The sequence below is a fragment of the Melospiza melodia genome, chromosome 2, assembly GCF_035770615.1.
Source record: "Melospiza melodia melodia isolate bMelMel2 chromosome 2, bMelMel2.pri, whole genome shotgun sequence".
Lineage (NCBI taxonomy): Eukaryota > Metazoa > Chordata > Aves > Passeriformes > Passerellidae > Melospiza > Melospiza melodia.
In genome coordinates this window covers 86,904,937-86,927,224 of record NC_086195.1, presented here as the reverse complement: position 1 = coordinate 86,927,224, position 22,288 = coordinate 86,904,937, and the positions used below count along the sequence as shown (strand labels likewise).

The 22,288-nt window shown below is 38.0% G+C and overlaps 1 protein-coding gene across 1 annotated transcript in view; it reads left to right on the top strand.

The window, feature by feature from the left end:
* Nucleotides 1-22,288, top strand: part of TRPC4 (transient receptor potential cation channel subfamily C member 4) — a 131,185-nt gene that overhangs the window by 52,799 nt on the left and 56,098 nt on the right. Inside the window, exon 3 of the mRNA XM_063149210.1 lies at nt 17,842-18,360. Within this exon, the coding sequence (XP_063005280.1) occupies nt 17,842-18,360 (519 nt within the window). The remainder of the gene's footprint in view (nt 1-17,841; nt 18,361-22,288) is intronic.

Genomic DNA, 22,288 nt, shown 5'->3' with positions numbered 1-22,288 from the left:
TACACTGATAATCACACTGGTTCATTTTTAGGAACATGGCATGCTGAAGAGAATGTAAATGCCAATGGCATTTTTGCAGTAATGCCACAATGAATTTAGTATAATAAAAAAGTACCTTTTGGCTGAAAAATCAGTCCAATGCGATAAAAACGTAAAATCTGAATACTCAGAATTATGTACTTCTATTATATATTTTTTCTTCCTTCAAATCGTTTTCCCCCTTCCAGTTTCTTTTGAAACTATTTCAAATTACAACTCTACTTTTGGATTACTGGTGTTTGTAAATATTTGATATATTGTTTAGACAATGATTCATTTTCAGACTCTGTGCTTTTAGTAACATGATATCTTTGGCTGTTTGGTTTTCCTTCTTTGAATAAGGGAATGTGTGGTCATGTGTGGTGAAATCCTGGCCCCATTGAAGTTAGTGGGAGTTTTGCCATCGATTCAGTGAGGTCAACCCTTTTTTGCTGGTTTTTTTTTTTTTTGGTCCCTGATGAAAAGTTTTATTTCTACAGAAGACAGTTAATAATAGAAAGAAAAACACCTTGCTAAATACTTCCAAGCACAAGAAACAGTTTCCCAAATATTTAATTAGTGAAAAAGTTATGAACATTGAATTTCTGGAAAAAAACCTGATATGATTCACAAGTAAATGAATTAGCTCTCACTATTTTTTCTTTGTATTCATGAGATAATATCCTATGTATGATGCATAGCTAATTTCAGCTTCAGTTCATACAATAATGTAGCTATATTTGTAAAACGAAATAATTTTAAGCAGAGAATTCATTATATAATTCAAGTTCTCATTGTCAATGTCAGAAATCTAGAAGAAAATGTCCTCTTGTATCAAGAGAAAGCTAAAATTCTTCAGGACTGCTGAAATGAATCTTTTAAAAGAACTGGTTATACTCCAAAATTTAATACTTTAAACATTTTAAGTGTTGCAAAAGGAAAGGGGGAAAATGTAACAATGTGTTAATTCTGACCAGGAATCATTTCATTTAGTTAAAGTAATCTGGTTTTGCATTTTTGGAAAAGTTTTATAACCAACATCTCCAAATTAGGAGATGCCACTGATCTCTAATTTACACTTTCTCCTAAAAGAAACAACAACAACAACAACAACAAAAAAAAAAAAAGTAGAAAAACCAAACAAAAAACCCACCATAACAAAACAAACTCAAAATAACCCACTCCAATAACAAAAAACCCTAACAAAACCCCAATAAAATAAACAAACAAACCCCATCCCCCAAACCCCCAAACTATAAAACAATGTTCAGATCTCGTTAAAGTTAGATCTAAACTCTGTAGTCTATTGATCATTCAGCAGCTGGCTCTGCCTAATAGCCATGTGTGATGGGCTCAGCATTTCCATGACCACGCAGGTTACAATGGTTTTAACCTAATTACCAATGTATGGATACATCTGGTGCCACCTGGTGACTAGAGATGAGGCATGTAGGTTTAACAGTTCTGAATTGTCTTTGGACTCCTCCTGCTTCTCAGTTTTTGAGAGAAGTTTTTGTGCTATACATTAATCCAACACAAGAAAAGGGGTTTTTTGCCACTTGCATTATATTCATTATATTTCTATACTTTTTTAGCTGTACCAGCTGCTAGAGCACAAGTAAAAGAGAATAGCACAAATTAATGTGAATGAGTTGAGGAAACTTGTCCAAGTACTTTCAAATTACCATTCTTCAAAGCCATATGTCCTGAATTATCTGCCAAGTCACTTGTTGCTTACCCTGATGGATAGCTGAATGCCAAATTAAGAGGGGGGGAAAAAAAAAGTTGTTCTTTTAAATTTAGTATCTGCAGAAAACATTTTTGTCTTGTCAAATTGCATGCAGCATCCACAGATGGGCTGGGGGCTAGGCAGCATAAAAAATTAATACCTTTATCTAAATCATAGTGTGCTCTACTGCTTGTGGAACTCAGGCATTGATCATTAGCTGGGGAGTTGACCATCTAAATATTTGTGTATATTCAGGGAAGACTGAAGCAGAGGTGCAGCTGCCTTCTAAGGATGCTGCAAATCACATAAATGAAGCTGAAATCTCAGTTACTAGACTTTAATCCGTGTGGCATTTTATTAGCTGACAGACTTGCTTTAGGGCTTGGAATCCTGACTGCAGTGCTTACAGCATTGTCTGACTGGCAGAAGAAAGCACATGACAGTGCTTTTATGCCTTCTGTTCACTATTGTATGTCAGTCTTGTGATACTTGAGGGTGTTTTTAATGGGTGGACACTCTAGGGATAGATGTGCAGATGTATGAACAAAATATTGAGCTAATGCCTGGCTGGCATTTGCAAATACAAGGGAATTGCTAGAGGAAGGAAAACTTTTGGAAAAAGGGGGATGTGATCACTGTGATATGTGCCTGGCTCACATGCAGAGAAAAGTAGAAATCACTGGCACAGTGCTGGAAGTAGGAAGCTGAAAATAAACTATATCCACATGCTGCAACACTCAGAGACCTTTTGCTCTCCCAGGACAAGCAGTAAAGTCACATCATAAACTACTTTATGCAAAAGCCCTGCCTCTACTTACTGTGCCAAAGTCAAGCTAGGAAGCCCGGCTTCAGCTTGTCAATGTGTCAGCCTCTAAAAATGCAAGTGCATGGCATATACAACCTATTTTTGTTGGTTTTCATAGATTTTCCTGGCAATTTCTCAATGGCCCAAGAAAGGATGAGTTCAATCTATTGTCTAAATGTTTGGGAAAAAAATATTTATTAAAAGAGACAAAAACCCAAACCTTTGAAACTTTAAGTATAGAGATGTTTCTGAAAGACTGAAAGATTCAGCATTCAGGTTACCATTTTCGCTTTAGACAGACTGTGCCCAGCCCTTCCTCATCAGTATGGAGGGGCCTCTAGTATTCTCGCTGGTCATGGTAGACTTTAGGTATGATATGTTCTAGCCTTTATCTGTAGGGAAAGAACTGAAAGGAAGGAGGTAAACCTTTTGTGGCAGAGGTAAACACAGCAAGCTGTGAGTTTGTGCTGTTGTAAAAAATGGCATCTGGAAGAGATGGGTGAGGTGAGAATTCATGTGCAAGAAGATGGCAAATCCTGAGATTTTTATGTGCTGTTCGGTGTGCTAGCAGCCATTGTAAACTCTTGGACAGGAGGAATTATCAGGTGATTGACTGGTAGGAAAGCTTGCTATTGTGGGACTTTTTGGGAGGTAGGGAGAGAAAGGGCATTGTTTTACTGTCAAAGGCTAAAGTTATATTTCATCAATCTTGACTCATGTATCTGATTGATAATTATTTGGAGTGTGGGAAGGTAGAAAAGAAGAGGACGAGAATACAAGTTGTCTTTCGCTTGAAGCTGCTGATGTAATTCTCATCAGAAAAAAAAAAACAGTGACTGATCTTATTCCAAAATGTGTCTCAACATCTGATTTTTTTTTTTTAATCAGTTACTGAGTAGTTCTGGAGAGAATGAAAGACTGTAAGAGAACAGCCAGGATGAAGGAATGGTCCTGTGTGAGGAAGTGTCAAGGATGTTGTACAGTATAGTTTCTAGGCCAGTGGAACAGACTCCTCTGTGGATGTTCAGGCACTCACCTAAGCTATCTGGGAAGGGATATGGACAACAAGGCTAGACAGCTTTGCAGGCAAAGTGCCTTCATTCTGGCAGCATTCCCAGAAACAAAGTCTAAAAGGGAAAAGTCTGGAAGCAGCATGAAAGTAGCACAGAGCCTGAAGAGTCATTTTCCATTCCTGAAATCCTGGCAGCTTAGATGCTACTCTTCTGACAGAGCTCCTATCAGGCCTGACAGAGCTCCTATCTCCAAGGAGATTCCCTACATGCGGCCACATCACCCACTCTGTTCTTTTATTGTCTCTCAGTATCTTTGGACTTCTTGAAATTACCCTTTGAGGAGTCCCAGTGTCCTGAGATGAGGCCAATGCTCTGCTTTGGAGCTGCACTTTTAACCCAGCTTCAGTCTCAGTCTCCCTTAATGTGTGCAGAGCATTTAGGCAGCTTTGGCCCACTGTTTTCTTTCCAAGTCTCAAGGAATATCATTTTCCCAGTCCTGCATTGCCACACAGCCCCGTGGTGTGTATGTGGAAAAGTTCCTACGTCAGGGTTGTACTTCCTCCTGGTGACAGTGGGCCCTCCTGGAGAAGACAAGTAATGTATACAGGTTGTAGGCCCAACATGACCGCAATAGACTTTACATAAATGTTAAACCTGACATTTTTTTAAATTCTCCTTCAAATTTTCCCCTAGTAACTGAACTGGGAGTTGTATTGGTCAAGAGGAGACAGAAAGAAGGATTTTATGATCACTGCATGATGCCTGGTAGTTTGCTAATCTTAACCTCTTTTTCCATTAACTTTGCAAAATACCAGTCACAATCTCTTGTGGGCTAGTCTTTGTCTGTTGAGATTCAAGCATCATTTTTGTTTTGAAAATGTCTCCCACAGAAGTTTATGAACGAAATGTCTTTTTCGAATGTTGTGATTAATGACAGTCTAGCTAGTAATGAGTATGGAGGAGGCGTTGCAGAGATTCTTTGTCGGGCTGAAAGTACACAGGCTTGAAGTGGAACGTGAGGGCAAAATGTTGTTTCTTTCCACTGCTAGCTGCCTGAGTGGGTAGCTGAGTGTTTTTTTCCCAGTGGTGTCTGATTAGTTAGAATTTTCTGACATATTGATAAACAGATGAATGGGAGAGGCTGTGTGGGGGATATTTCGTTTATGGATAAAACTGGTCAGTCTTTCATATAACCATTTGGGCACATGAAAACAGCATGTAGCACAGCTGCACAGTAAGGGTGGAGCTGACTAATTTCATATGAGATGGAGATGAGAATTTACAGAAGTTTTGTTCTTGGGTTTGAATAAGGTTGCTGGCTGTTTTCAAGTTCAAAAAAAGTTGCACATTAATGCCATTATGTCTTGGCAATAAACCCAAACTGTCTGTGTTTATATGTATCAGAGGTAAGGTGGGTGGATGAGTAGAAAAACCTGTGACAATTACTAAGGAAATACTCCAGAAGCTGGTATGCCTGTGCCATCCAACAGAGCTGCTAGCAATTTCAATATTGAGGTAGGCAATGTGTTCTACAATATGCACCTGTCACCTTGTAACAAATTCTAAATCATCATATTCCATGGCAATACCAAAAGACAAATTACAAAATATGGGGAAACATGACAGTTTCTTGACCTGTACAAAATGATGAGTCAATTTTTATTGGCAACATAAAGAAAAATTCTGACTATCAGGATCCTTTTAGGTAGGTTCCTGGAAGGTAGTGTTATTGAGAATTACTTTTCCCAGCTATTAATCTATTCCTCTGGTTTAGCAGTTAGCAGAAATCTAAAGAATTTTGGTGATAACAAATACAGATTTCTTTTAAAGATGGCTGGTGAACCAAACTTCCACCTAAACTTGAAGTGTTGCAGATTCAGAAAAACTGAGTACTTTTCTGTCATTATTTGCTGACATTTTCATATTTCTTGTTTGAAGCTCATGCTAGAAATGAAAGTACTTTCCTACCATGAGGAGATGAGTGCAGATTATCAAAAATATTTGAAAGTCTAGAATAAATCAAACGCTTTAGAATAAAAGAAACTCCATATCTTTAGATAGGTAATTAAAAAATAAGGTCTGCATAAAAGTCAGATTTTTCTTCAAGAAGTCACATTTTCTGTGCTGATTTCTTTTTCCAACTTTTCATGTTTTTTGAGCCCCTCTTTACAGCACTCACCCAAACTTACAATCAGAATAGGGAGAGAACGCAAATTAAAATAAAAGATGTCCAAAATTTCTGCCTTCTACAGACTGTGGTCCTGTACTGTCATCTTCACAAGCCTCCATGCCAGGCATCCTTTTCATCAAACCCACCTGCCTTCACTTCCTGAAAATTCATCAACTCCAAAGATTGCAGTTAAAATCTAAATACTTTAACAGTCTTTCAGTGCCTGAAAAAATGTTAACAATCAGCTTTGAGGCCAGTAGTATAAATTTGTTAAGAGTGAGAGGTTCAACCAACACAACCTTTTTTGATTGAGGTAGTCTTGTCTTCTAAGGCCTAGAAATCCCCATTGCCAATTGTTTGTACATTTGGTGATGTAATTTAACTTAGGAAGTTGACAAATTTATAAGCATTAAAGGAGCAATATAAAAAAAAAAATCCAGTATCTTTTCTGCTTAGAGCAGCCACTCAGGGAACAATTAATATTTTGGCCCTTGATATTTTGGCCCCAGACTGAGATCTGTACTCTGTATAAATATGTGCTATATATAAATACATGTATACAGAGACACGTGTGTAAGGGGGTGGAAATCAGCCCCCCATTCGGATGCCTGAAGCTGAAGGCAAGGCAGCAGTGGAGCTCAGTCTGTGCAGAGGTGTGTCCTCCCTGTCCCTGCCTGTGCTGCAAAGGAGGGACATCCTCCAGTAGGTCTCATGTCATGTCTGTATAGGTCTCTCTCATTCTCTAGAGTGTCTCAAGCAGTAAAATGCTGTTTGAATCAGTCCATTTACTGCTTACATATCAGCCAGATAGGTGAGCTCCCAGTAAGGTCAGTGATGAGCAGGAGGATTTCCTGACCGAATACCAAGTGTCTGCTGTAAGCTAATGAAAAGACTTCTCTGGACTCCACTCACTACATCAACCAGAGGCCCAGCCCAGTAGCTCACAAGTAGTGGGTAAGTGAAGTATGGAGCATCTTAGAATATCTCTGAGACATGTGTTGTGGCCTTGCAGTTATGTCACAGAGCCTGTGGGCAACTGAGACGAGCCCTAGATTTTCCTGGGTATAATAGAAGCTTAAAAACAATTCAGATATAGAGCTACCATTAGGTGTTTAAATACAAAGATAAATACTCTCCTGTATATTCTTCTGCAACATATCCTTTTTCTGACAGTGCCCGGTGCAGAAACACAGGAAATATTTTAGGAACAGGATGACCTACTGTTAAAAAAGCTCAAGGCAGAGCAGTTTCTGATGGACAGAGGCCTCCAGGCAATCCAACACTGAACAATGGTCCACTGAAGAATATTTTCAAATTTTAGGGTTCTGTCTATGAGGAGCCACTATGCTCAAATGCAGTTACCTTGAACTTGCCTGTGGAGATACTTCTTAAATAATGCAAGAGTAGAATTTGACAGACTTTTTCAAAGTGAGCGTTAGTCTTTGGGAATCAGGAATGCAATCATACATAATAATCTATAAAACAAATGACTTTTCAAACCTTCAGCCATGGGAAAACACTAGGAAAATTTAGAAAGCTCACCTCTGTCAAGAACCTTGTTCATATATAGTCTTCCACGCCCCACCATTATCTTTCCTTGTGTCACAGGGCATCTCTTGTCAAATTTCTCTATAAGCAGTGAAATTTATGAAATCTAATTTTCATCCAATTATATACATCATGATGTAATTTCGTCTTTTTGATGTTATGAGCATTCATCAAAGCTTTTGCAGAGGCTGATACACTCATAATATCCTGGTTTTGTATGAATTCTCTGGTGCCTAGTAACATAGCTGCATTTACACTTCATAGTTTTCTTTAGATCTCAAACATCCATATCTTTTGGGAAACTTGCAGGAATTTAGTATTTCTAATATTTCTTCATGTCAACACCCAGCTGGAGCAATCCAACAAATTCAAAAGTCACAATGGACTGACAAAGCCCATTAATGTGATAACAGGGTCTGACTTGTCTTGGGGGACTACCAATTTAGCTTGTCAATTTACTGACTGTTTTCTGGATAGAGGATATGTTTGTCACATACTGCACTGACAGAAGTGTTTTAATTGTACTTGTGCCTGTACCAGGATCCATATCTTCCATATCTTCACCCCAGATTGGCAGGAGGCAAAATTAGTTCCCCTTTCAACTCAGCTACTAAAACACTACAGAGAGTTGGTAATAAAATATTATCTAAGTTTGCAGTCTTGTCAGAGTCTGTGAGGCCTTCTGGCAAGATAAAAAAAAAAAAAGAAACCTGAAATATCTACCCTCAAAGTGTATCTTTTCATATTTTGTACTGCTAAGATACAGCTGAATATTTGCAGAAAATGCAAAAGTCTACCATCATTTTATTTGCTACCAACTCATTTTATAACATTTACTGTAAGTACAAGCCCTCTGGCTGATAAGATTAAATTTCTCTTCCCTGATCCTTGCTCATTTAGACCTTTGCTTATTAAGTCTTTGCTTACTACCATGCCCTGAATTTAGCAAAAAATATCCTTACATACAATCAAAAGAAAAAAAAACCCCTAACATTTCCATATCCTAAAGCACATTAAGAATACTCTTTATGCATGGATGCACCGTGTGTGTAAGATCTGAACAGATCAAGGTCCATGCAATTGGTGAACTGAAGAGGAACACAATACTAAGAGAAGCCTAAGTTGAAACAAGGAGTATTAAGGGGTTTGAACCAATCCAGTCCCCTTGCCATCAGTTTCAAAGGTTTCCTTCTAGCAATGTGCCCTTAAGTACCTCTGACTAACTCTGCTGCCCCTGGTCTCTCACTGGAGGGCACATGTAGGGCACGATATAATAATGCACATCTCTCCTGTTTCTTCTTTGACCTCTTTGCAGTGGGAATTCAAAAGGAATATTTTTGTTTCTAGGAATCTTCTCTTGTTTACTTACAGGTTTCCAAAACCTCTTAAGCAGGAGGATTGTTCAATTGATTCTTGAATGCAAGGAGGATCTTAACATGTCTATTGTTAAGGAATTTAATCCAGCTGCCAGCTGAGAATATCATCAACCTATAATAAAATTCAGTTTTCAGTCTTTTCCCTCTCAAGTACATCTTTCATTTCCAGAACATCCTAGCATAGTTGTGGAGCCTCTGTATACTTCAGAAAAAAAGTTCTGTTTTGCATCTGTGAAATACGGGAAATTTACAGTATGGTTCAAAATGTAGAGCTACTGCTAAATAACTTACGACTGAAAAACATACTGGGAATAATGTAGTTGTGAAGCAGCTTATTGTGAAGTTCCTCTGCATCCTCTTAAGATACAGGTTTCTTTGTCTCTGCCAAAATCTTTTGTATTCCTCTCTTATTTTTTTTTAATAGAGAAAACATTTTTTGTGTCTCATGAATTTTCCTGTTCCTCGCTTTGTTCTTTGTGAGCACAACCCTTTTAATTTTCTCAAATATTAAATTTACTTCCCAGCCATGAAGATAGCACAAATTACTTTGCAATGTTAAATAATTGCAATCAGCTGCAAAGACATTTAGCTAATTCCCACCCTCTGAGACACTTGTAACTCCTGAACAGTTTGTTGATACCAAGGGAGGCCACCAATCTGTGACTGTCTTTTCTGTAAAAGCTCTTTTTCAGAAACTATCTTTATAATTCTATAGCCAGTGGGACAGCTTCTCTTGTGTCTAGATCTAGGAAGCTCAGGGATAAACAAAGGATTCTGCTTAGATTCTAAGAACTCCTTTGTTCTGACATTTCTCTGAAAACCTTACTGTCGAAGCAAGCCAATTTCTTTCCACTGCTCTAGCTGACTATTGGAGCCATTCTGAGACAAGAAAAATGAACAGGGAAAAGCAAGAGGTTCTCCACATTTTAATAATCAAACCAGAGACACAGTTTCGCAGGAAATGGAATATCAGACCTAAGGTTCATTAAAATGATTTTGTCTTTATGAACCATTTTGTGCTTGGGAAAATTATTTATGCATCCATTTAATAAATTCAAATAGGAAGGCCCTCCCCCTAGATCTGCTTTGAACATTCAGGACATTTCAGTATTGACTTCACTCATCATGCAAACTCTGAGAGAGGTATATATGAGCTTTATCATGATGGACATAAATAATTCAAGTTCCTCTTTAATCCTTTCCCTAATAGGATCTTTCTTCTTTCTCAGCTCTCATGGTTTTTCCAAACCATTTTACTTCTCTTCTATCACTGTCCCTTGAGTGAAAACAACTTTTTCGTGTCACTCCTCATTATGAGCAGTCAAGCAATGCTGAGAACTCCTACTAGAAACACTCCTTTACCTGTTTAAAAATTTTATGTGGCGAGAACAAGTGTAAGTTCCATAGCTGAAAACAAATTCTAAATATCCTTGCAGTCTTCTATTGAGTGTCTACTTTTAAGCAATTTCCCACCCTTCCTCAAGCTACTGGTGTTGACTGATGAAACAGCACATCCATTCACTCATAATGCTCACAGGAAAACATTAATTGGAAATGAGCAGTTTGATGTACAGGCAGTATTTTGGAACAGAGTTCTTTCAGAGATACAGGGAGGACAAATAAAAAACAACTTAAAAAAAAAAAAAAGAGAGAAAAATAAAGCACTGAAGTCCTTTGACATCAGTTCCACCCAACAACTTAATGTCCAAACCTATCAAATCCAATATCTTTTCCTCTGCTTCTGTCTGGAAACTGCTATCAATTAACTTTACAGCATTCCCTTTCCATTCCATATTCTCTTTTTTCAAATAAAAGAAATCTATAGTTTTTTACAGCAGGGACTGTCCTGAAGAAATTAGTCAAACATTCTGCTTGTAAGCACCTGGAAGAAAATATAGACATGAATAACAGTCTACCAAGATTTGTCAGGAACAAAGCTTGTCATAACAATATAATTATCATTCATCACCAGATAGCAAGTTCTGTATGTTGGGGAAAATCAGCACATATCATATAGCTCGAGATTTGTAAGATTTCATGAACTGTCAGTCAAAAGACAGTCTAAGAAAACCACACTCACAGGAGTTGTCCACAGTATTTGGTGAAACAGGACATATGAAGGGATGAAATGAGCAGTCCTGCAGGGGTCTATCCCTATCAGTGCAATTTTTCATGACATTTTAGATGAAATAGAGGCCCTGTTAATTCTGTAGACAACTGACAATATGGGGGGATCTCAAGGCTTTTGCAGGACACAATTACCATTCAGGTTTTGGCAAGCAAGTCATTATTTCTGTGAAAAATAAAAGAGTTCAGTAAGAAAAAAATGTAAGGTTCTAAGTGGAGCAGAAATAATCAACCAAGTATGTCTTGGAATTGAAAACAATTAAGATAACAGTTCTGCAGGGAATATTAAAACAAGACTAGCAGAAAAAGATTGGACAATACCATTTTACTGTTCAAAAGTCAGAATCACATCTGATGACGTCAGAATGAGCACAGGTCATAGAATTGTAGAATCACAGAATGGCCTGAGCTGGAAGGGACCTTAAAGGGTGGGAAGCTGGAAGGCACCGATCCCGTTTCAGCCCCCATAAGGAAAGTTTGAATGAAAACTTGGAAAAAAGAAACTAAGCAAATAAATTAAGTATTCTCTGTATTCACATTTCATAGAACAAGAATTCATGGGCTTAAACTGCACAAAGGTAGAGCATATGAAGTATCAGAAACATTGTGAGGAAATGGTGTGACATATCCACCCACCACTGCAGAGCTTCAGAAACAGATTGGTCAAATTCTTTTCCTTAATGTGTTACATTAATGCTTTTTGTGCAATGTGGCTGTCATGGAGACTGGAAGTGATCAGTCCATGATGTGACACTTGTGACACACAAATTGGTTCAGATGTAATAAGATGAGCATGAGCAAGCATTAGAAAACTCACATCTTTGGGGTAGGTTAAGTGTAGCTGATAAAAAAAAAACCACATCCAAGGTTTTGTAAACTCAGCTTGAGCCTGGAAAAAAAAATAGATGAAAATAACTCAAACTTATACATTTAACTGTTCAAAATTCACAGACTTGTAAAAAGGCAAGTAGTGAAGCTTCCTTAAATGTGACAGGGATTCTGTGTTACTACAAACATCCCTGTTCCAGTAATGTTCCAGCAAAGCTGAAAGTAAATTTTCAGCAAAATAAATGGACATGGTATTACATAAAACACTATTCTAAGTGGGAGGAAGAGATCCTTTGCTAACAGTGATTCATATTACCAAATGAGGGCATTTAGGCCTGAGCCTTGGAAATATATTAAGACATGTGGTGTACATTGAAAAGGGTTTACACAGAGGCAAGAATGTTGCCTTTCCCCCCTTACCAGGAGGAGACAGACTAAAATCAAGCTTCTAAGGTAACACATTCGGCATTAACTGTTCATGCCCTCTTTTCACACATCCTGGAGAACTGGCCAAAATGATGAATGGAGTACTTTTGAAAAATACCCGTCTTGTATCCCAGCAGTGCAGGTTAGGAGGCACAAGCCCTGGCTAGCTGAGGGTCAGTACCAGCATAAGCACAGCAATCAAGTTTTGAGCTATTAGCACATGGCTTGTGTCTGAAGAATAAATTATGTTGAGCTCCATGCTAAGGGGAGTGTTTACCTTACCCAATTTCAGCTGTATAAAATTAGATATATATATATTCTGGCATGACATGGAATATAATATTTTCACAGGAAAGTATTGGGAACATTTTGTAAAACTAATAGTTAAAATTTTCATAATCACATAGTATAATCAAAATAATTTAATCTGGAAAAAAGTGGGATTGAACCTTCTTGTTAGATCATAGGGAAATACTGGAATAAAGGAACTTTTTAAGATAGACAAGAAACAAAAATCTGTAATACTTTGGTAAAAAATGTCCACACAAAAGTATCTGATTTTTAATTATTATTTTTTGTTATACCTACCTGGCTTTAATTCACAACTGGAATTACATTAGACTCCAGAGAAAAGAAATCTGGAAGTCAAGCATTAAGCATCTTGACAGTCTTGCGGTAAAATGTGCGTATGAAAATGTTAAAGAACAGAATTTGTAATTAAATCTTATGAAAGTATACACATCCAGATATACTGAATATGAAAGTATGCGTTATGAAAGTATGCATTCTTAAGAAGTTACAATATTACTAAAATATTTTCATTTAGTCCTTAGACTGTTATTTAGTTATTAGTCAGCTTTCAGTGCCTAAGACCCTCTTTTTTACTTGTTATGTGTCTGTTTCCTACAAAAAAGAAAAAAACTAGACAAATAAAACTAGAACTTTAACCGATGAAAGATAACACTTGGCAGATTAAGAGTGTGGCAATTATCATTGGGAAATGTGGTGAGTTCAAGGACAATGAAGAGGTAGAGCCCTTCTCAGGGAGGCCAGGGAAGTTGCCTCTGGAAGGCAGACAATGGCAGTGCACCAGATGGGTGTTGCATGGCTAGTGTCACGCACACTGCTTGGAAATGATGCTGTCCCTGAGCTCAGCTTGGCCTCTTCCATCCACTTGCCTGCCTTACATCCTTGATGTACAACTGTACATCCAGCTGTACACTGCCCAGTGAGCACCCTGGGGTGGGAAAAAGCACTTTGAGACAATCAGGAGCCACCACTGCAGTCCTGCTGTTTGTGTGGCCTTGTGAGGATAGTTTCAACATGAGTCTCAGGACCCCTCTGGTGCTGTGGCAACTGATTTCAAGTTATCCTGACATGGTATCTCTAAGTTATTCAGTATATCTGGATGTGTATTGGTGACTTAGTCCATGGTAAAGGAGTTGCAGTAGGAGGAATTTTTGAACCCTTCCCAGGGGAACTGCTTCCATTTATTTAACCTGGATGTATTTCAGGTGATACAATAATGATACAATAATAGCAAACCAAAGAGAAGAATTCAACAAACCAGAATGTAAAGCATGGAACCATGTATGCATAGGGATAACTCATGTGCTGTGGGCTGTACAGAAATGTACAGTTAAGCAATTTCAAGATGTTTGACTGATGATGGCTATAGAGAATTAGTGTTAAAGCAGCTGAAACTTTGATGACACACTTTAATAATACTGATTTCTTTATATAACCTGGTACTGCATGACATATGTATTCATCTTATCAGTCATATATTCTCTTTTTGCCTTTGCTTTAGGTTTTTCCTCCAATCATGCTGTCATGATGGACATGACTCAGAAATTTATTCCCCTAACTGCCTAAAACCAAGTGGGATTTTCTTTCATTATCAACCACAAGACAAAATAATTGCAAATAAATAAACAAGGACAAGAGTCAGGGAACCTATCTGTTTGCCCAAGCCAATAGATTTCCATAGATTCTGAGCTCTTGCACCTAAACAGCAGGTAAATGGACTCTGTAGTTTTCAGTCTCTCTGTTGAGATATTGCAGTAATGAGAGCTATTATGAGAAATCTAGATGGAGAAAAAGATACACATAAGTTTATGTTTTTTGTTTTCCAACTGACTGTTATATTTTTCTGTTTCCTGGATGTCTCAGAGATCATCAACAATCAGTCTGTCCTTTGATTTCATGGGGACAGGAAAACATCTCAGTCCTAACTGACATTAACTTAACCTAGATTTCTCTTCCTGTCATAGCAAAAGAGCTTGTCTTCACACAGACCATACATGGAATATAAACACATTGAAGAGGACCATTCCACTTGGTATCTAAAAGAATTGTTAGATATCCAAACCAGGCTGACTCATTCCCACTTACAGTGAGTGCAGGGAAAAGAAATGCTACAAAAAAATCTCATGCCCTTGAGCATTGAAGTGTTCAGACTTTGAACTATCCTTTATTTTCTGTTCAGGTTTTTGGGGTTTTTTTTTGTCTAATAATCACATAGACATTCATAACAAATATATATATGTTCGGCTCTGTAAATAGTGCTGAAGTAGAAATTCTTCACAAGGTGTAAGAAGGCAAAAATTGACTTCGCCTCAAACTTAGCATGCTACTCCAAAATGTATGATTAGTTACACTACTGCTGAGCCTTGAGAGGTCACAGTGACTGAAAAACCTAGTACCTTTCCATCCTCCAGGATTTAAGGAATACTCAAATGTTTTCTGTGAGTATTCTGTCAAGGCTTCCAGTAGTGTGGCTAATATCAGTGTATGATGGTTATTTGGCTTGGTTCTCTTTAAAGGGAAATATTTTTAGTAGTTTGAAAGTAAAATTCATTGTAAGTCTGATAACTTAAGAGCAAGTACTCTGAATCAGCCATTAGATGTTGAAATTTTCTGAATGCCATGAGAGTGCTCATTACTTCAAAGATAAGTTCAAAGGATAAGTTCAGATGTGGGAATAATTTGCTTCAGATGAGGGAATAATTTGACTTTTTTATTTCGATATTCTCTCTTTCATTTAAATTAGTACAAAATCTTATGATTTTGTAATTTTAAGGTAAAGGATCAAGGGTTAAAGTAATGATGTAATTAAAGTGGATGTTTTATTAGGATTTACCATTTAAGTTTAAATGTTTCTGTAAGTTATGGCTGAAAAGATTTAATAAATGCTTCTATATTTGGGTAAATTCTGATGTGATGAATTCCAAAATGTGTGCATTGGCCGTGAATCTGAGTTAGCTTAAGATGAAAGGTTTTGATAAGCTATGAGAAAAAGCAAGCAGCTTGAAAGGAAATGGACCCCATGTACAAGTCAGTCGCTGTAATGCCATGTCGTTTGAAGCTGTGTCTTAGTTTTTCAGAGCTTGCAGCTGATGATATGTTTAAGACAGCCCTCAGTTCTGGCAGGGCTTGAAGCAAATGTTACTTCAGTACTGTCAGAAAGTAAAAAACTAGCAACATGTGAAGTGACAGAGTTATACTCTGAGCAGTCAGTGAATTTGAAGTTACAGCTTTCTGACCTTGAGTTTTCTCCCCTTGCAGCTCTCTTCTTCGCTCTCTGGTACCCTAAACCTGAGGCCAAGGAGGAATCTCACTGCTTGTAGCAGACACTGTCAGAACACAACACATGCCTCTCTGTAAACCTTTTTCAGCTCTGTGATCACCCAAAATCTCATCTCTACTAATGCAAAGTTTGAATCTCTACCACTGTTTTCATGCTGTTCTAGTCTCAAAATCACTGGCCAAACTACTAATTTAGAGAACATAGCAAGTGTGTTTGTGTGCACACAGTGCTCTCTTTTTTCCTATATAATATGACAAGACAAGTCTAAGACTGCAATAACCTGTGAGAATTGTGGGAGGAAACAGGTCTCACTTCGCCCACTGACACCAAAGACAGGAGAGAAAACATACATGGATTTCAAGCCCAGTTCACACTGGACAGGAATAATGATGTGGTCGGGGCACCTGGGCATGCCCAGGTGGGCTCTGTGCAGTTTCCAGCCAGGAGGTGACCGATGTCCCAGAGGTACCCTGGAAGAGACCTGACAGAGCAGCATGGGCAGAGCCACAGTGTTCTCTGGGAAGTCATATGTCCATAGTTGTGGTTCTGGAGCTGAGACCAGGAGCAGCACACAGAGCTTTTGTTTTTTCTTGTATCCAAGTGTTCCCTCCATCCATATATACCTTCAGTATATTCTCAATTGGGTTGCTTACTTCATGAGTAATATGTAACCAGTGTTTCTCTACACATGCTATGCTGTTTGTACCTCAGAATAAAGCAAGCAGAAGTGAGATGTACAGAAGCTGCTTGGCTCAGAACCACTGGTTGTAAGCCCCCACCTCTGAGGATAGCTGCACCCTCTGCATGGGATCATGAGGGTGGGTGTGCCAGCTCAGTCAGCCCACAGTCCTGTGCTAAAACAAACTCAGTGCCAGCCTGACTCGATGCCAAGCCATGTCTGAGTGCATGAGAGGGGAGAAAAGGGATTTCTGCCTGTTGACTCCGCATACCTTCTCAGAATCTGGCACGGCTACTCAAGGTCAGCAATATGCTATGGCCAGGCAGGTTTTGCTTCCCTAGGGATGTGTGATTACAATCCTGAATGCCAGTTCTCCAGTCTTGACTTTTCACTCCCATTTTACCCTACCACTCCGCTTGTGCTTCTTCCACCTGGCAGTGAGGTCATGGTGCTGTTATGAGACTTGCATCAAAAATTTTTTCCTCCCTGCGATGGCCATCTGTTTCTCTAGCCTTCAGATAACTTTGAGTCAAATGTTTTCCTTTTTTCTTCCTCCTGAAAGAACATCCCTCAGAGCACCTCGCCGCGGTGCTCTGTGGATTGTGTTTGTACTTGGTTATTGAGCTGTGGACAAAAGTCAGTCTGTAAGTGATGATGCTAGTATCATTTTTTTGATTGGCATTGGCTAATTACACTCACATTCTTAGTCATACTAATTGAACAAATTGTCTTGACCGGGGAAAGGCTTTAGAATCTGGTAGTGCAAAATAAAGAGACAAGCTTAAAATTAAAAACCTTTCCGTCTTCTGATAAAGATGACTGAACAAAACAGAAATGCGTATCAGAAGAGGCTTTAAAAATGGTCTCTGGGAACCCTTTTTCTACTAACTCCCCTGTTTTCCTATAAACAGAACATGTTTCTTTGTGCAGGTGAATGTAGAACTGAGCTTAAGACATTAAGCTCTTTGCAGCAAGTCTGTTTGTCTACACAGCCTTATTTTCAACAGAAAATTCTCTTTAAGAAAATGCGTATTTTCTTCTCATTTACTCATTTTCTTCTCATTTACTTGACCATTTTATTTTCTAAATCTAACTTGCCTGTGTCCTTGTCATTGCTTTCTTCAGAGATTCACAGTTATGCCCCTCATGCATTTTCTTCCCTATGAAACTGAGATAAACCAGTGAGAGAGAAGAAAAAGTTTCCATCTTGCTCACCTCAAGGGACTGGGGAGGAGCATTTGTGTCTAACTTGTCCTTGTTTATCAAATAATTTGCTCCAATAAATCATTGTCCATGGGTTGTTTATGTATAAGCAGGTTCTGTGAAGGATCACACCCTGTTTATAGCAATTCATTAACTGGAAAGATACTACCTTAGCTAATTGAATTGTTATATTTAAAGAGTTTCCTTCAACTCTGGACAGAAATAAAGATCCAGCAGGAAGTGTATTATCAGGTAAACCATTTCTAGCTTAATTTTCTACAACTCTTGTTCAATGAGGGGGCCTGTAAGAGTTTTTGCCTTCTTTCACAGGTGCCACCAGTGCTTCTGGACAAGCAGTTTTCAGAATTTACGCCGGATATCACACCTATTATTCTGGCTGCCCACACCAACAATTACGAAATCATAAAGCTCCTGGTGCAGAAGGGGGTGTCTGTGCCCAGGCCACATGAGGTGCGCTGTAACTGTGTGGAATGTGTCTCAAGCTCAGATGTGGACAGCCTCCGCCACTCTCGCTCCAGACTCAATATCTACAAGGCTCTGGCGAGCCCATCATTGATTGCTCTGTCCAGTGAGGATCCTTTCCTTACCGCTTTTCAGCTGAGCTGGGAGCTGCAGGAACTGAGTAAAGTCGAAAATGAGTTTAAGTCAGAGTATGAGGAACTGTCACGGCAGTGCAAGCAATTTGCAAAAGATCTCCTGGATCAGACACGGAGTTCCAGGGAATTGGAAATTATTCTTAATTACAGAGATGATAATAGCTTGATAGAAGAACAAAGTGGTAATGATCTTGCAAGATTGAAACTGGCAATTAAGTACCGTCAAAAAGAGGTGAGTGTGCTGGAGAATATTTGAGTGTATTCAGTAGTAGAAATGTGATAGATAAGAGCCTGAAATACATCCTTTTAACTGAGACAAATTTTTGCTTATCTTTTTTTTGTTCTACTAGGTTTCTGTTCTTTTTATAGTTTTAATTAGATGAATTTGAATAGTTGTTACAGTTTGATAGTATCAGAATTCAAAATGTTCTCTTCTAGCACAAATTCTATGAAACTCTTTTTCTTTTACACCTGAATAGACATACTCTTCAGTAGTTGTGCTCTGAAGTGCTCTTCAGTAATAGAGTGAGAAATATATAAAGCATACTTTAAATTAACTTGGACTGTGTCTGAAAGAAAAAGTCAGCTGTGTTTAAACACACTCTAGAGGTACCTCTGTAGAGATGTTTCTTCAAAAAGTAGCTATTACAGATACTGAAGCTGAAGTTTCATAGCCATGCATGATTCCCAAAAATGTTGGCATTCAGATTCTCTTTTCATAAAAAATTCAAAATGGAAATACCTGGGTATTGGTGTCCATGGCAGTTAAAAGTTCATACATTTGCTTCACCAATGTGTACATTCAATTGGAATCAGAGGATGTCTGCATATATTTTTAAAAGTACTCTGGTTCTTTTGTGTGTGCAAAAGCAAAAGAAGCAAGACACAAAAATAAGTTAGGAAGACAGTTCCCATGATATTTCCAAACCTTCACCTAATCCCTGCATATCATCATATCAGATACGTCAGAATATGTTGTATGATCTTATTGGGAAGCAGTACATACCAAGTCAGCTGAGCTATGGAAGTTTATAGGCAAGACAAATGTATTCAGTATTTGTTCATATTCATTACAGAAAATGCTTAAAAAACTTCTGTGTCAAATCTTATCACTGCTAAATCTCTGTTCTGCAAAATATAATAGTAAATGTGTTGCTAAATATGTTAGAAAGGTTTGAAGAAATAATAACCAAACATTTAATGATTCTTTTGTTCATTTGAAATATAGTTTAGTAATCCTAAGAAGCTACTGTGAAGGTACTCTAACTTCATAAGTCTTCTAATAAGCATTTTTTCCCTCAGAAAACGTATTGCATAATTTTATGTTCTATAGCATAATGTTTCAGGCAACAACATATTCACTGCCTTCATAAATTATTTTCAGATTGTACTTTGCCAGATTTAACAACCATTATTTCTATTTCTTTAAATGCCAGTCCTGTCTTACAGTCATATAAGAAGCTGAAGCTTGGACTTCTGTTTTCGCAAGGATTTATACATTGAAATAAAATTCTGACCTCTCATTGTTTATTTAGTTTTTTTTTAACCATAACACAAAACTTGAATTTTTTTTCATTTGAGATAGAGACAGTGATAGGCATGTGTAGGGTGAAATGTTTTTTATAGTTGCATCTGATTGCATCTGATCAGGTTGCAAAAATACAGCTGATTACATAATTGATTCTTCATAGTAGAAAACATTAGGCCATACTGATTTAGTGAAACAATTCCAAATCAGTGGATCTGTTCTATTTTACATGTCGGAACTCAGTACAGTACTTGGAGCAGCAATTAACAACCAGCTACCCGAGATTTACACACATTTTTCATTTCTGTAAATATTTCCCACTATCCCTACCATTTGATTCTCACTGAAGTAAAATCAAGGTTTACTAAATGTGTTCCACAGTGTTTTCCATACTGGTTGCTGAAGCAAACAGTAGCCTCTGTAACTGTTCAGCTGTTTCATTTCTGGTTATTACTACAGTATTCTGGTAGGTGCAGCTCTTAGTTCAAGAAACTTACCTCAGGCATAACAATTGCTTGGATTCTATCTGTCCTGATCCACACAGATCATGATAAAAATACATCATCAGGTTCTTTCTATTTCTTGTGTTAAGGATGTTACAGGAGGCACAGCCTCCGGCGGAATCCAGCAGCCTCCAGGGTCAGGAGATTCTTTCAGCTTGGGCACTGGAACCCAGCCAGGAGCTCTTGATAGTACAGTGTTTTAGGCAATATATTCACTGCTTTTATAAATTATTTTCAGATGGTGCCAGACTTAATGATGACTACTTCTGTTGCTTTAAATGTCTCTCCTGCAACAAAACAGCAAAACAGATAAGAATGCATTGTCCTTTCCTTCTTATCTTACAACCCATCCCTAAAATCTCAGCCTTTATTCATGCTGTTACCAAAGAACATTCTAATGCCATACTGGGGCTGAGGTCAGAGCTCCACAAGTAAGCAATCAGGTCTGGTTGTCCAGATTGTCCAATCTCAGTCCAAAAATTGCAGCTAAAAGTGACAAAATAATGAGGCATGTGTCCTTTTACACCATTACTATGGTTAAGTGGTCAGGAGTTAAGTATTACTTTTTTCCTTTAAAGTTGAAAATAATACCAAAAATTATTAGCAGAGATTCATTTTGGGATTTTAAGCAAGCAAACATATTAGAACTAAATCCTGTAAAGGAGTGTGGTAGTCTTTGGGTAACATACCTTGGTTTAATCTCAAGACACTGGATGGTGTAGAAGAGCAGATTTAGGGTACTTGTGGAAACAAACAAGTGGATGGTGAAGAATTTTCATTGTGTAAAGAAATGAAAATTGACAAACATGAGTAAAGAAAATTACCAAGCTCAGAGTTTTTGAGGACTTTCCAAAATGACATGATGCTTGAAATGTAGATTTAGAAATGCCTTGTAACGAACAGAAAAAGTCCCTTGAAATTCAGATGATTAGGCAGTGCTTTGTGTAGTGCTCTGCAAGCTCCTGGTGTAATCCTGTGTTTGTGGAAATTGAGAATGTACATTCATTTTTAGAGCTCTCCATGTTCTCCATTTTGCTGCTGAAGTGGGCCTTCCACAAACCAAGAGCATTCTGCTGATTGGATTTGAGATTCTCCACAGTGAAAGTTGCTCATCTCTGCATTTCCATTCCTTTCACACTTGCCATAATACTGTGATTCTCATTCATGTGCTGTCCAAAGGCATCTCAGTGATATCGATTCTCATTCCATGGAGTCAGGTCAGAGGTAACTTACAGTGTATTATCAACAAAGAAACTTCCCTGATAAAATCATCAGTCTTCTTTATTAATAACTAATGAGGTTGAAAGATTTATAGTCTCAAGTTTACCTTGTAGGATAATGTCTGGCAAGACTGTGGATAATATGTGTTCAGAGTTATGGGGCAGAACCAGGAGAGTATCTGCCAGAACATGTGGGGTTTTGTAGCATAGCCCATGGGACAAAACATCCAAGGTGCCTTTTTTTTCTGTTCATTTTGCACCACTGGTGCCATTTTACTGTAAGAAAAGAAGCTTGTGGTGCCTGTTTCTGACACCTACTGTTGCCTGGGCTACAAACAACAGCAAACAAAGAAAGTTCCCTGAAGTCACACTGCCACCCTGCACTGCGCACAGACATTTTGCTGTCCAATTACCTGTTTGATATTGTCTCAAGTAAGGGAGAGTTTGGTTTTATGAAGGTTGCCATAAGTTCATTGTGGTAGATTCTAAGCACACAATGAGCAGTGAGAAATAAGTTTCCCTGGTTTCTGAACCAAATGAAAATGTTATCTGAATTAACTGCAGCTCCACATAAGGATGTAGAAGGCAAATCCCAAACCCTCTGTGTGGTTCACAAGCAAATCTGAGTTCAAATTAATTGCAAATCTCTGGTGTAGCAATTCAATCAAGTAGAAGAGAATAGTAGCTCTCTTTATTGATTAGTAAAAAGTCATCTTTTCACTCATTGTAAAATGTGTGTTTTCTTGTCGTATATATTCAGAGTTTTCAAAAGAGATACCAGAGCAAAAACCCAGTTTCTCTCACTATTCAGTTAACTTTGTTTTAGCTTTGGTTCTGTTTAGGTATTAAGCATATAGCTACAAAAATTTGAAAAAGTGCTTACTACAATGCTTACTAATTTTCCCTTAC